This window comes from Thunnus albacares, chromosome 11, assembly GCF_914725855.1.
Source record: "Thunnus albacares chromosome 11, fThuAlb1.1, whole genome shotgun sequence".
Taxonomy (NCBI): Eukaryota; Metazoa; Chordata; class Actinopteri; order Scombriformes; family Scombridae; genus Thunnus; species Thunnus albacares.
Window position 1 is genome coordinate 16,453,706 of NC_058116.1, and position 14,321 is coordinate 16,468,026.

Below are 14,321 nucleotides of genomic sequence, written 5' to 3' on the forward strand. Positions count from 1 at the left end.
TTTATTTATTGTATTTTGTAAATATATGATTATTTATTTTAAAGGCTGTTGATACTGTTGTTCTTTATAGTTGGTATCTATGGTGATCTATAGGTCACATGACTGATCAATGTGCTGTATAAGGACTCAGACACCAACCTGATGAAGGCAGGCAGCCGAAAACATTTGTAAATCATGATGTACTGCAGAACAGTTGTGCAACATTTTGATTTTGATTGACCGCCACAATAGAGAAAAAAATCCTAAATATGCAGGCATATATATACATAAGCATGACGCACTTCAGATGGTGCCAAGCAGTGCCGGTCCAGTGCAGGGCAGAGGAAAGCAGCTCCCAGTAGTGCGTACAGACGGTGCAATTAGACTGTTAATACATCGAATAGCCTTTGGCAAAGTGTTGTCATGATAGGCTACTTCTGAACCGCTGCTCATTAAGGGTGATTCTCTTTGAATTTGGCTCCCGCCGCAGAGATCATGCGCAGTGTGCAGCGTGCCGCCTTCAGTCAGTGGAGCAGCTGTCCAGGGTTTGGAATTCCAACATGGCAGAGGCTGTGGTCAGTCCTCCCCTCACTAACTTGGAATGGTTTCAAATCGCGAGCAGCCGCGCTTAACCCCAGCGAGCTATTCATCTGCGCACTCACCGGATCGATGGTACTATAAACCCTGAAGCTGCACTGTCACCTACACAGGTAAGTCTCGTCCTCTCTTGTCAGTGATGTTAACAATTCAGAAAAGAGAGAAGCGAAGCTGCTCCCGTGCGCACAAACGCTCGCCGTGACTGTGTGTCGCGCATCACCAGGACTGCAGCGCAGTCTGTGGCCGCTCATTCTGCGTTTTTTTCCCCCAAACCAAATGACTTGTCACCGCTTTAGATTAGACTAAATGAAGGCTATACCTTTCATTAGACCGACTTTGCATTCACGTGTTACTCTCCGCAGCTTGAGGAGAAGGTTACATATACGGCTGTAACCGGTCTATTAAATAACTTTCCCCTCAACTAGAAGTTTTTTGCATGGCAGCCTGAATAAAACTTGCCGCGATAACCGCAGGCGGGAGGTTAATAGAGGAGTTGTCACTGCGCTGGTGGTGGGACAACTGCTGGCAAGTAATCTATTTTTCAAAGTTAAGGGAGGGGGCATCACGCTGGTTTAGCCTCTTCCTCTAATGGGCGGCATGAAGAATATGTGTTTTATGTCATCGCCAGTCTCTCACATGCTTCCTATTCTCTCCTTTCAACTCGCGCAAGAAGTGACAGGCTCCAGCCGTGCCTGTGCAGCTTTCGCGTCTCCGTCCAGGGCTTTTCTATAGCCTACACTCGCATGTTTCGTTGTCTATTGTTGGCGTTTATCTTAATTATACGTAAACGGGCCTAAATGAATACCTGAAGAAAGAACAAGGGACCGTGCTTTTTGTTTTTTGTTTTTTAAAGTTGTGAAATCCGATATCTGAGGGAAAAGTGCCTGTAATGAGAAGCAACCTTTGGAATTCCTCCTCGTGAAAATTCCGATTCTGCTGTTTTCCCTCTCCTCTTGTTTTTAGGCTTGAAGACATGATCACTAGCACCAGTATTTATGGTATGTTCATTTTGTAATTATTATCCTTACTGTTATTATCTCTCTCTCTCTCTCTTTTTGTTATATTTGAAAAGAGGCTGTTATTGTTTCTGTGTTTATTTTGTCTTTGTGCATGCATGGATCATCTTCAAAAGTTTTCTTGATTTTGCTTATAATAATTTTAATGATCATAGTCCAGACATTAAGGCAAGTCGTGTGCTGAATTTAACAGAAGTGGTATTATCAACTAGGTTCAAAGGACTAAAGAATTACCCCCCATTTTAATTTGGTTTGCTTTCTGTTACTGACATTCTTTATGTGCAGCTGAACTTTTTTCTTTCTCATTCCACTGCTTTCATATTTTTGCATGCATAACTACAACACTATGGTTATTTTGCCTAAAAGACAATGGGCATGAATTTATCCAGAGGAGTTTTTCATGAAGAGATCATTTCAAACAGTTTTTTTGGTGTAGGCATCATTTACTTTTATGTTATAATTTAAAATACCCCTAAAATAATTGATAAAAGATATGTATATGTCATGACAGCTGAAAATATGTCCTAAAATTTAAAATTGGCAACATGGCTGTAGCCCTCTGTATCTTTTATAAACATTTTAAAAATATATATAGAGCTGTGCATAGGAAACATGCTCAGAACAATTCATTTAGCATTACAGTTTCACATTTATCAGGTCCATGTTGCATTACAATTAAACTACATATTGTCCACTAATTATAACATGAAGGTTGACTGAAAAGTCATTATGATGAAATATGCTAAGAATATAATTGTCATATAGGTATGTTGTCCAGAATGAATTTCAGGAAAACACAAACTTGGGCTTGTTTTAAGTGTTATTTAGGAAGTTAGGGTGTGTTTTTTTTTTTTCATAGTTTTCGTACTTTATAACAATTTACTGTTAAAACTAATTCAGGTTTGCCTACAATTATCAGAAACAGCTCTTATTCATGTTCCAGTGGAAATGGATCTGAACATGGATACAAAGTCAGGGGAAGTAACAAGTTGGGTGCTGCCTCTCTTTTGCAAACACTTTGTCCTAAGTGAACCTTTTCCACCTCCATACAACAATTTACTTAATTGTATTCACACATTTCATTTGCATGTTTTGCTTTGAGAGGAAATTAACATCATCAGCAGTGAGTTGAAGTATGTTTTCATTCCTCTTCAAAAATAACAGCATTCCAGCATCCGTCACTCAGTGCGAAAAAAAATGTACATTACTACCACGTCCATTATGTTTGAGTGTTTAGTTGTAATGTGTTTTTGTAAAGTGGGCATTAAATTTGTTGGTCAGATTTTTATGTCTTTTATATTTAGACCCCACATGCATGTGTGTGCATGTGTTATTATGAAAGAATGTTGATTTGAGCTGCTCAGATATGGACATTGAACAAGATGGCAAAGTGTTTGGAGCAATGAATTTGAATATCCACAGCTTGAATACACTCGCAATCTTAAATACCATGTACAATCTGGTAAAATGTAACATTTTATATTTAGAACTGAATAATTCTAGCTTTCAAAAAAAAATCCCAATGGTGCATCATGCTGGCATATGTTCACACTTAATTTTCATAGAATTTCTGGTTTGAATATGGCAAAAACAATCTTCTTGTGTTAACTGAAATTGATCTTTTATCTTAAATATCCTAATTAATACCCAACTATATTTATCAGAGATCAAGCCCTGGAAGGGTTTCATGTCTGAAGGTTTCATGCCTGCAGTGTATTAGGTGATTCTTGCAGGTCCTTAGTTAACCCCAGACACCTCCGCTGTGCATGGAAAGAAGTTGACAGCTCTGTTTATTTCTGATACGATAGCACTTATGATAGCAATCCAAGCTGTTGCTTGACATGAATCTCTGAGCTGAATCTGACGACAGATGCTGACCCTCCTGTTTTCATCAGCCGCTTTACTAAATGTCACACATGTTCACACCTTAAAATGCTGGAGGTAAATAATATCAAGAAGCTGTGTGAAGTAAACTAGATCATTGCATCTATCTGTACCACAGTGACATAAGGATAAAGAATTATACTTGTTATATTTAGTTGTGTTATATTGACAAAGTAATTGCTTGCAGATGGTGGCCAAAGCAAAGATTTTCTTTTCCACAGCGCAGTCCACCTGTTATATGTAGTCAGAGAGCTTTAAAAAACATCAAAATAATTTTAAAATTCCGATGTAATTTTTCTTTCTGGGCTTATTTTTGTGTATAAAATGAATCACATCAAATTAGAAATTCATGTTTTCTAGTATTATAACTATTATAATTTATATCCCCGCCTTATATCAATATTGTTGTGAAATTATTTGATCATAGATGTGTCTGAAAAGACAAAAAAAAAATCTGGGGTTCATGCATATTAGATTCATCTTTGACATTACAGTGTAATGTGTTTTCATGAAGCAATTTAGCTGCTTTAAATGTCCATAATCTGAAGTGTGATCGCTAAAATTGACAGCATTACTTCAAGCATTACTACAGCGAAGCAGTATACAACAAGACTGACACTCTATATATGTGCACTAATGGTGACAATTAAAGCCAGCTCCTGACTTCCTTGAGTTGACTCTGTGTAAACATCCCCTGGGATGTCTGAAGGGCTGCTGTAAATTGATGAAATGTTCTTCTGTACAGATGGATCTATTTATCGGTAACTACAAGAATTCCCACTCAGCCCCTTGACTATATTGTACGAGATCAGTGCAGGCTTATCATCTTTAAGCAAATATGTTAAATGGTGTCTTCCTCCATTTTTCATGTAAAAAGCGAGGGAGTCCCCAGTGGAGTAAGACTCTACTGGAATGTATAAAACTCCAGTCTTTCTTTATTTTACGTATTCCTCCCTCCTTCTCTCTTTATTCATTCTCTTTTTCTCTCTTTGTCTCCCTCTCTTGTATCTACATCTCTGTCATTTCCCTCATGGCAACTTGCTATGTTATCTTTATGTGTTTCTCCCTACACTAACAATCCTTGCAGTGATCTAAGTTGGGCTGCATTAGAAAGTGGAGGCAGCTGTCTGTTGCTATACTGAGGGATGTGTTTGCTCTACTACGAAGATGAAGGACCATGAATCCTTGACATCCTCCCTTTCTCTCCCCTCCTCCTCCTCCTCCTCCTCCTCCTCCTCCTCCTCCTCCTCCTCCTCCTACCATCTCATTTAGACACAGCGACTGTCTGCTCAGACTTGTTTTTTTTCTTCTGAGTGACAGCATATGGCATAGACATTTTCTAAAATGCATGTGCCTACCATTGGCTGCTTGTACTTACCCTTCGTAATGTCTCCTAGCTACAGGCCTGTTATTTTGTCATGTTATTTTCCCCTCTTTAATTCAAAAAACAAAATACTTACAGTTTAATTTAGCAGATTTAACAGATTCTGGATGAAACAACACAGGTTGCACATTAGGAACTAAGTGAATATTTAGTGTCTCACTGCCTGTAATTCAACTAGCTCCATAGATTTCTCTGGTTGTTTTGCAGCTTACACTGTGTCTTTTAAAATTTTTGTTTTGATTTGATTGTGCGCATGCATGTCTTTGTACGTGATTATGTGAGTGCACGCAATCTATGTGTGTATGCTTGTGTGTGCATGCCGGTCTGCCTGTCTGTTTCTCTTTGTGCTTGTTTTTTTTTTTTTTTTCTCCAGAAGCAGTAGGAGGGAGGACAGAATGTCTTGTTCTCTTTCTGTTTCTTTTTATAAAGAAACTTATCTTTCACACATATATTCTATGATGTTATTATGGTCCATACCTCAATGTATAATGTACTAATAGAGCTTAGGTTTCACTTAATGACTCATTGTAACAGAAACACTTTCATAAGTCATGTTGTAGGGCTAGTTTATTCAGGCCATACATGCCAGGCATATTATTTACATCGAGCATAGCATTTGTTGCATTAAACGCATTGTTCTCCTTGTTTCCAACATATTGAAATAGAGGCTTTGTTTCATCTCCAGGTTTCTCTGCACTCATAAGGAGACGAGGCAGCTCAGAGCCTGTTGGGGATTGGCTAGAATAGACAATCCCCAGGTGTACTAAACTAGGTTTAGCACTAAGGCTTTTAATCTGGACTTGTAGGAGATTCATGTGCATTCATAGATTTGCCTCTGTAATTATCATACCCCCAGTGGCAGCCAGAGAGACATATGCCTAAATCACTGATGTCCTCATTACACTGTTTACATTTTAATTAGAAATGCTAAATTCTTGACTTTTAGGGACGAAAAAAGATTGGAGATTTCTTTTTTTTTGAAGATATACTATGCCTATACTGTTACTTGGCTGTGCCCAAGGTTTAATGGTTTATTCCGCAGTTTCTGCATCCCACAAATATCTTCCACAGTCCTTGTCATGTTGATGTAGACCTCTTACCTCCATATATAATGGAGTATTTTATGGCTGATAATGTCATTCGTAGGTTTCTTTATGCACAAGGCCTGAATGGCACTAGGCAGCTGTAGGACAATTCATAAGAAATCATATAACATTAAGTCCTTATGACTGAATCTACTTCTATATCTTTAAATTATGTCTTTGGCCAAATTATTTACCATTACTCTCAGACAGTGAATATCCAACCCTCAAGGACTATGATTAATAAAATCTACAGTTCCATGACTTTTGAAAATAGCTGCCACTTTGAGCCATCATTGTGTGCCTGAGTGCTGTTTCTTATCATTGAATAACCTTGGTGAAGAGAGGTGTTTTTTCCTGTCCTTCTTCCAAGGTGTTTCTTTATTGCATGCTGTTGGGGAGTTTTGTATTGTGAGAGAGCAGCAAGCCTTTCACAAGTGGATAAGAGAAAACTCAATATTTTGCTGTATTGAAATTCCTCTTGTGTTTTCACAAAACAGTGTCTGACTAATCTGCCAATCGAGGCCGCCGCTCTAACTAGACTGAAATCCCATGCAACTAGACAACCTTTAAATACAATTTCACCACATCAGATTTGTCATGTTTCATTATATGCAAGTATTTGAAATGTACTTTTTTTTATCCAATTAAATTTGTCTGGATGTTAACAACTTAATTATGATAACGCCTAGAGATAAGGAGATATACATATATAACTATGAGAGAAAAAGTAATTTTGAGTAAATTTGCCTCACAGAAGAACTGTGTATGTCTTGCCATAGTTATGACAATATAATAGCGTTGTAATTCTTGTACTGAAATACGTGTCTCAAATATCAATTTGAGACAATTAACTAAAATGATGATCAGACGAGATATGAGCTATCAGTGGTTTTCGCAAAGTTCTCAATCTCAGCGATTCATTCATCCTCTGTGGTGTCGGGTGGCTGACAGGTTGGCTGTGCGCCAGGTGCTGGCAGAGGGAGGCTCGAGTGCCAGGAACGGGAGAGGATGGGTTGAGGTCTGCCTGATGGTGTGGAGAGGAGGAGAGGAAGGGGGTGGGGTTGGGTATGAAGATGAGGATGAGCGGCGGGAAAGGAAAGGTAGGGGACAGAGAGGAGAGTATACGCTGCCGTGTAGGTTTAAGGTGTCAGGCTGCAGCAAAGCAGCGGGTGTCTGCAGTGACACTGTGATGTGACCACAGCAGCCTGAGCAGGAGTGAGGTGGGACAATTTGGGGATAGCCAGTGATGTTATGCACTACTGTTATAGTGCCCAACTTATTAAGGTATAAGGGGCTGTTTTAAGTGCAGTTGTATGCAGAAATAATTAAATATGAAACAATAATAATATGTTTGTCTTTTGATTATAGATAGATGAATATATGTAAATGATTTAAATTTAAAAAACCCATTTTATTTTCTCCAAACTAGCAAGTCTCACTTGCATGGTGTAAGTGAATATTCACTAAAAGTCTTGTTGTCAGGCGTGTGGCCTATTTGACAGTGCCTCTTAGAGTCCACATGGAATTTGATTAATTTAAATGAGAAAAATATGAGTGCAGGAAAAAAAAAAAGAGCGCTCAAGAGTTCAGTATCATCTCGGAGCTTTATGAGGGCTGACACTTCTTTTGTGTTCATTAACAGGAAATCACCTCAGGGAGTCGTGTTGACTTTGCATGTGTCTAAAATAGCTGTTACAGTGGACTGCCCCACTCTTGCTCGCTCACTTCCACTCTTAAGTATCTAGGGAGGCAAGGTGGAAATACCAAGAGAAGGTTTTGCTGAGAAAAGCTAAACATAGTTTAAACTCCCACTTAAGCAAAGGAAATCAAGCCATTTGTCCAATTGTGCTGCTGTCTGCTATATTCAGTAAATGTTTATTTGAGTGTGCAATCTAGTATCACATCTGCAGACAGCATCTGAGAGAATAGCGTCAAAATTTTAGCTGGTTGTTGCTGCACTGCGTTGGCCAACACAATTCTTTCCAAGGGTGAAATAAAAATTATAATTTTTATTGTCATATTTTTACTCTCATGCTTTCCTGATTTAAACATTATGTCATTGTTGGGATTTAATAGGCTGGCACACGGTTTATAGCAGTATTTCTATACAGAACAATGGTAGATTCATTTAGTTGAGCGTGATGTTTCTGCAGTCCAAACCCTGACTGCATCACCTCTCCCACATCTTTAAATGGATCCCATGAGTCTTCAGCTCTGTTGTTTCCATTATTCATTTCAAAACTTCCATGTAGCATGGAGAGGCTAGAGGGGTGAAAAATAATTTTGTGTCTGAAAAAAAAGCAGTGTACAGCAAAGTCACTGCTTTATGCAAAGTGTGCCATGCCTTGGGAGCATGTGAGCTGGTGTACTGTTGGAGGAGTGAGTGCTTAGGCAAAGGACAGAGTGTATGTGAGTGTGCGTGCCTGCTTGTGTGTCTGCGTCTGTGTGTTCCTGTCAGTCTGTCAGTTAGGCCTAATGTGGCTCCCTAGAGGTACCTGGGGGAGACCCATCTAGCACCCAGTCAGCCTCTGCTGGCGGCCAAGTGGTGACAACGGGTTCCCACAGAGAGAGGAAGTGTCATAGTATGTATGTAAACTAGTGACAGATGACTGGAGACATGTGGCCTGTAGACACTAGGCCTGAAAGTAAAGCAGTTTTGCCGCTTCGACTTCCTTTCTCTCTTCCCACTTGGGACTTCAGAGAGTGAGCATCAAGCTCCACAACAGCACGGAATAAATTGACAACAAGTCAAAGATGAGAATAAAAAGGATGCAAATCATTTGGCATGAAAAGACACATACTATGCGCAAAGGTTTTGTTTGGCTTTGAAAGGCTGTAGCAAAGGAGTGCAGAGTTTTTAGTGTGCAGAGCTTCAGGCAGCTTTTCTAGGCCACAGGTCATGTGGGTCAGTGTTACACTCCCTGCAGCCTCACTTCAACCCTCGGTCTGGAAATAGAATATGCAACGTCACCCAGCCAGGAGGGAGGTAGATTCCAGACCTCAATGGCCACGGGCTGCACATGTGGAATCTGCTTGTGTAGTTGACCCCAAATGTTTGAAACTCAGAATGCTCCCTGTAGGATATTGTTATTTCATGCATACCCAAATGAGCAAGGCTGTACGAATTGCCTTGTACAAAGTGGACCAGTATAGTTGGACTCTTCACTGTCGGCTTTTCACAATTCATCAAGGGAACTCACACTAGCCAGAGGCAGATTTATTCAACAGTATGCCCATATCCTGTAAAAGAGGCAAAACAGTAAACGATGGAGTAGTTGTTTTGTATTGCATGTTTCAGCCAGCGGGCTGTTTGCCTACTTTTCTCTTTTAAGCATCGTAAAAGATGGAAAGCTGGCATATGGAAGATAGATGTTTGACCGTAATACAGATTTAGCAAGCAAAGACTGCAACCATAGGCCATGAAGCACGTCTACTATTAGGCGTATTAATATTTTTGTTATGTCAACAAAATAAGTAGTTAAAATCTGTCATTATTTCAGGGCACTAAAGTTAGCTATAGTTTGCATGTAACGTCTATTGTAAGTGTTAAAGTAGGACAATTTACCGAACAAATATTTGTTGTTTTAATATTAAAAAATGTGATCTGTATGTTAATACTGCAGCATTTGTAGTTGCAATTTGTTTTCCTGTAATGGTTTAAATTCACACTGGATTGGCCATAAATCAAAATTTGGTTTTGCAACCAGGGTTTGCTTAAAGATAAGTTAGAAAAAAAAAGAAGCAAAACACAACTTGAATACACACTAAAATTAACAATTATTTCCTAGCACATACTCATTCAAATAATGTTAAAGACCAACAAGGAGTCATTATCTCAGGTCAAATGTTCACTAATCAGTGCTTACTGATAACTTAAAGTCTAACTTCATGTGCAAATTTTGCAATTGTATGGAAGAAAAACTGAGGTTCTTTTTTATTATTCTTGATTTTAAGCACCTCGGTGGAGTGAACAAAACACTGCTAGTGCACACAAAACTAAAAACATATCCAGATTTACGTCATAATTTTGTTTTTCACTCTCTTTCTTTTTTTTTTTTGTTCTCCCTGCAAGTATTGTGCTGTTGCTTTCTGTGAGTTGTGAAAATTAAGTACAGGATTTATAGTTACAGTAACTTCAGAAATCGGACAACATAGCGTGAACACAGATTAACAAGCAGGCATCCAACATGACTGCCATAACAAAGAGAGATGAACAGTAATTCAAACATTTAGATGGCACAGTAGTGTGTGCAGAATTCTGTATCTAGTAACATGAGCATTTGTGAGTTGTGATATTGAACATCTGGCCCTTTTCTTAATAGTGACTATTTGAGAGAAGGCTGCATGTCCAAGTGACGCCTCCTGGTCCTGCTTTCTATCCAGGGAAGTAAAATCTATCAGCACTGATGAGTTCATGCTCCGTTGAATATATCCATGCCAAACTGTTTATTGTGAGCTCCAATAGTGCTATTGTGCTTTCTCTAGTCCATGTGGCGCAAATAGCCAATTCACATTTGAGCAATGGGTGACCCTAGGTTGTGTATATTGATGAGTGGGATTTGTTTCTTAATAGAATTGTGTCTAATTAATTAGCTTTTAATTGGTGTAGCTCTGAACATGCAAATGCAGCACAATGTAGAACAATCATTACTTTGAACTGCATATTTAGGTTGACTTAATGAAATGTGAGAAATGTTTTGTGTCTGTTTGTATGTTTTTGTGATCATTTCTGCTTGGCGGTGTAAAATTCACACCACCCCAAACTAGCATAAGAAATGGATTTATAACACCAAAAAGGTGTTAGTTAAACAAAGAGAACAGAGAAATGTTTTAAATGCCTTCCTCTCATTTTCTATGAATGATCTAATTTATTTTTTAAAATTGCTTTGTGCCACAGATTAACCTTATTTTCTTCCCCTTACTTCAAAATCTATTAAGGAATGCTTTGGAATAATTTTCATTGCACAGTCCTTTTTGCCTCATTTCTGTCAAAGCACCGAAATGTTTGAAGGCAGTCACTCTCTCATCCACCGTGTATGATTCTGATTGATCACCCGCAGCAGGTTACTACTTAAGTGAATCCAGCGCATAGAAATAGCAGCACCTTCCTCACACACCGGCAGTACAGTGGTTTAAAGATGCTTTCAATGGACACTGACAGCTCTCTTTCTGCCATTTATACAAATTACACTAATGAAAACAATTACTGTGTTGTAACAGTATCAACAATTTGTACAAGAGAGAAATATTTGCAAATAATTAATATTTTTATTACTTAATTTGCTAATGATAACTATGTCTATATCACCAGTGTAAAATATTTTGTAAGGACCAACAGTTTCTGCTTTTTAGTGTTTGTCAGTTTAGATAAAGTTTCAGAGCTACAGTAGTGAGTACACTACTCTTTGTTATTGTGTTTACCTTGTTACCATGGTTCATTTTGTGTTTTGGAAGAAAGAACTTGAGCGGCAGAGTTTTATTGAAGTAAAAAAACATTTTATGGCTTAAGCAGGCATTTTGAAGATATAGACATAGTCACATTAACAGTAACAATGACATAAATTATCAAAACATAATACGGACTTTAAAAAATGCTAAATGCATTTTGTTGTTATTATTACTATGCACAAAATAAAGTAAAAAATGAATTTCCTTATGTTTTTTACATTCTTTATACATTTTACTTTTTTTGTTTGCATGTATGTATTGAAAAGAATATACAAAAATGGATTTAAATGAAATGTGATCATTGAGCCACCCCATCCTCTCCCGGTCCATCTGGCAGCAGTAACATGAGTTAGAGTGTGGTTTGTCTTAGATTTACTTTTTAAGTAAAGTCCCTATTATGTCCTGACATTTCTTCCTGCTTTTACTGTTCCATAATGAACCTTGTTAAACCACAGAATAAAAATCAGTATCATATCTGGGGACATTTACTGTTTTAGTGCAGCAGCTTTTGACAGGACTTGTAGTAACCACTGTGATGATGACAACATGCCGTATGCTCTACTAATCAAAAGGAAACACAGGTGGTTCACTCAGTATCTCTATACTCAACAAGTGTTTTTCTTTCTGCACATGATCTCATCTAACTACAGTAAATAGGCTTGGAGTTTATTCTAAGTTTGTCTGTTTCTATGTAGTAAATACTTAAATGATTGCTGTATGCTGGCAGGAAGTATGAATACACCAGTGAAGGTCTCACTGAGCACAAAATGTTCTAATTTTGTTAATGACATTTATATTTAATTCTGTTTAGGAAAGACTCTGGAGTCCATGTTATCCTCTTTCACCTAATACACTCTTACAGTGCCAATCAAAAGCTCACATGTGGACAAATTTTGTTCAAACAAAATGTTTAAAGATATTAATCAAACTAAACTAAATGTGTATAAAATGATGCACAAAACATCTAAAACAGCATTTGATTTGCTTTGACATTACAGCTGTAAAAGAATACAGTATATCATTCTGGGTGAGGATATTTCAAGCATCACGTAACTACAATTAAGCGTAGGAACAAGCAGATACGTGATACAAATGGGAAATTCTTTTCTTAATTTAAAGCTCCTTTTAAGGAACATTTTATAAAAAAAAAAAAATCAGGATCAAGATTTATCAGACTTTGTACACACTTTTTGATTGCAGTATTTTGTCACACCTGTAAACATAAGTAATATTAAATTCCTTATAAAAAACTTACTTTTGAAAGTGAGTGCTGTAATTCAGCTCCACGCTACTGTACTGACCATGCCACCTCAGCTCCTAGAAGCCGTTGTTTGCCAGTGGGCGAACCAATCTCCTAGACAGCTCTTTCCTTGTAAAAGTTCCCCTTTATGGCTTCACTACTTCACTTCAGTAACTTTATTACAGTGTAGCTGAGAGATTTCTATTTCATATTGACCTAAGATTGTTTCAGTTGTCTCATTTCACCTTTTGTCTGGCCTGTGCTGGAAAGTGACCTTCTTTGAGACTTGTAGTCGATACCAGCCAAAGCTTCAGAATGCTCCAGCGAAAAGCTGGCAATGGTTACAGGCAAACATGCTTTTTTTTTTTTTCTTTTCTGTCGGGTATTTTCAATTAGAGTTCAATTTAAACTTTTAATCACTTTAATGTGTAGGCAACAATACATAGAACAACAGATGGTCCTAGCTTTGCTTGTACAAGCAAAACAAATTTCACTTTTGTACTCCAGAAGTGCATTTGCATCAGCGTGGAGTGATTTTAAGCTAATTCAAACAAATTGGGCCGTTCCATTTCCCTGCCATCATCCAGAAAAGAGGAGTTAGCAGTGTTATGTGTGATGTTTGTGTCGTAGAGAAAATATGCTTTTTTGTGTTATCAGTTCTTTTTCATTGGTGTTTACCATCTGAACAAAGCAGTGATGTGTTGCAATTTATTTATTATACATAAGTGCTTAAATGTGTAGCCACCTGGCAGATCTTTGTTAGCTATAGATTACAGTTTAAAGACTTGAAACAAAGCAACAGTCTTTCTGTGAAAAGGTTGGAGTACTGTAATGGCAGTGGCCGTGAAAACATACACTTTTTCATTCTGATTTGTGTCTCAAGAGCACACCGTGAAGAATGAGCTTTCTTTGCAATGTGATTTCTTCCTGTCTTAACCAGGTTAACATGGCTGTAAAGTCTAATGGTTGGACGTGTGAAGTAATCACTGTTGTGAATCGGACCAGTGAACAAGATAATCTGATAATTTCCAATGGGGCTTGGCCTGTTGGTTTGTAAACCAGATGACTGGGTCCTGGTCCCATTAAACTGCTGCCTTACAGTAAAAGTCTAGATGTGATAACTGCGATAAATTCCAGAAATCCCTCCAAAAATTTCTCTCTCCATTTTTTTTTTTGATTGGAGTCTTCCTTGGGGTAACAGGACTTTGGGGAATGAAGATGTTAGTGAGTAGCTTTTGGTCAATGAGCCTTCATGTAGCAAGGTCACAATCTGCCTCTCTTCTCTTTTGAAGTGTGTAAGTAATCCCCCGAGAGGCAGAGTAGCTAACTTCATAGAGGCTTGCAAAACCACTGCCTCCACTGTACATTTGCTCTTTGGTTAAACAAGTTTCACCAAGTGCTTGAGTTTCAACTACTGTATTCTTTTAACTAACAAGCCATTTGAGTATTCATCAGTATTATGCACTACAGAACAGTCTGTCTCCTATAATTGTCTTAGTTTTATTCAGTGTACAAGTTCTTTTTGTGTGTGGAGGGCTGTTAGTTTAGCATTTGTGTGGATTTAGCTATACTAAGGGTAGTAATGGAAGATGTAGCCTCGGGGGCCTCTTGGCCTGAAGAGTCATGGTTTAATGAGCATCACTGAGACAGAGAAATGACAGCTCATAGAATCTCTCAACCTCAAGATT

At 38.1% G+C, this 14,321-nt stretch overlaps 1 protein-coding gene across 2 annotated transcripts in view; it reads left to right on the forward strand.

Moving 5' to 3' along the window:
- The first annotated feature begins 300 nt into the window (after positions 1 to 300).
- The window catches only part of fign (fidgetin), a 31,435-nt gene continuing 17,414 nt past the window's right edge, over positions 301 to 14,321 (forward strand). The window contains exons 1-2 of one of the 2 annotated variants that reach the window (XM_044366585.1): positions 301 to 689; positions 1,540 to 1,574. In XM_044366585.1, the coding sequence (XP_044222520.1) occupies positions 1,550 to 1,574 (25 nt within the window). In that variant the 5' untranslated portion in view covers positions 301 to 689; positions 1,540 to 1,549. The remainder of the gene's footprint in view (positions 690 to 1,539; positions 1,575 to 14,321) is intronic. The other variant, XM_044366586.1, reaches the window with a different exon arrangement.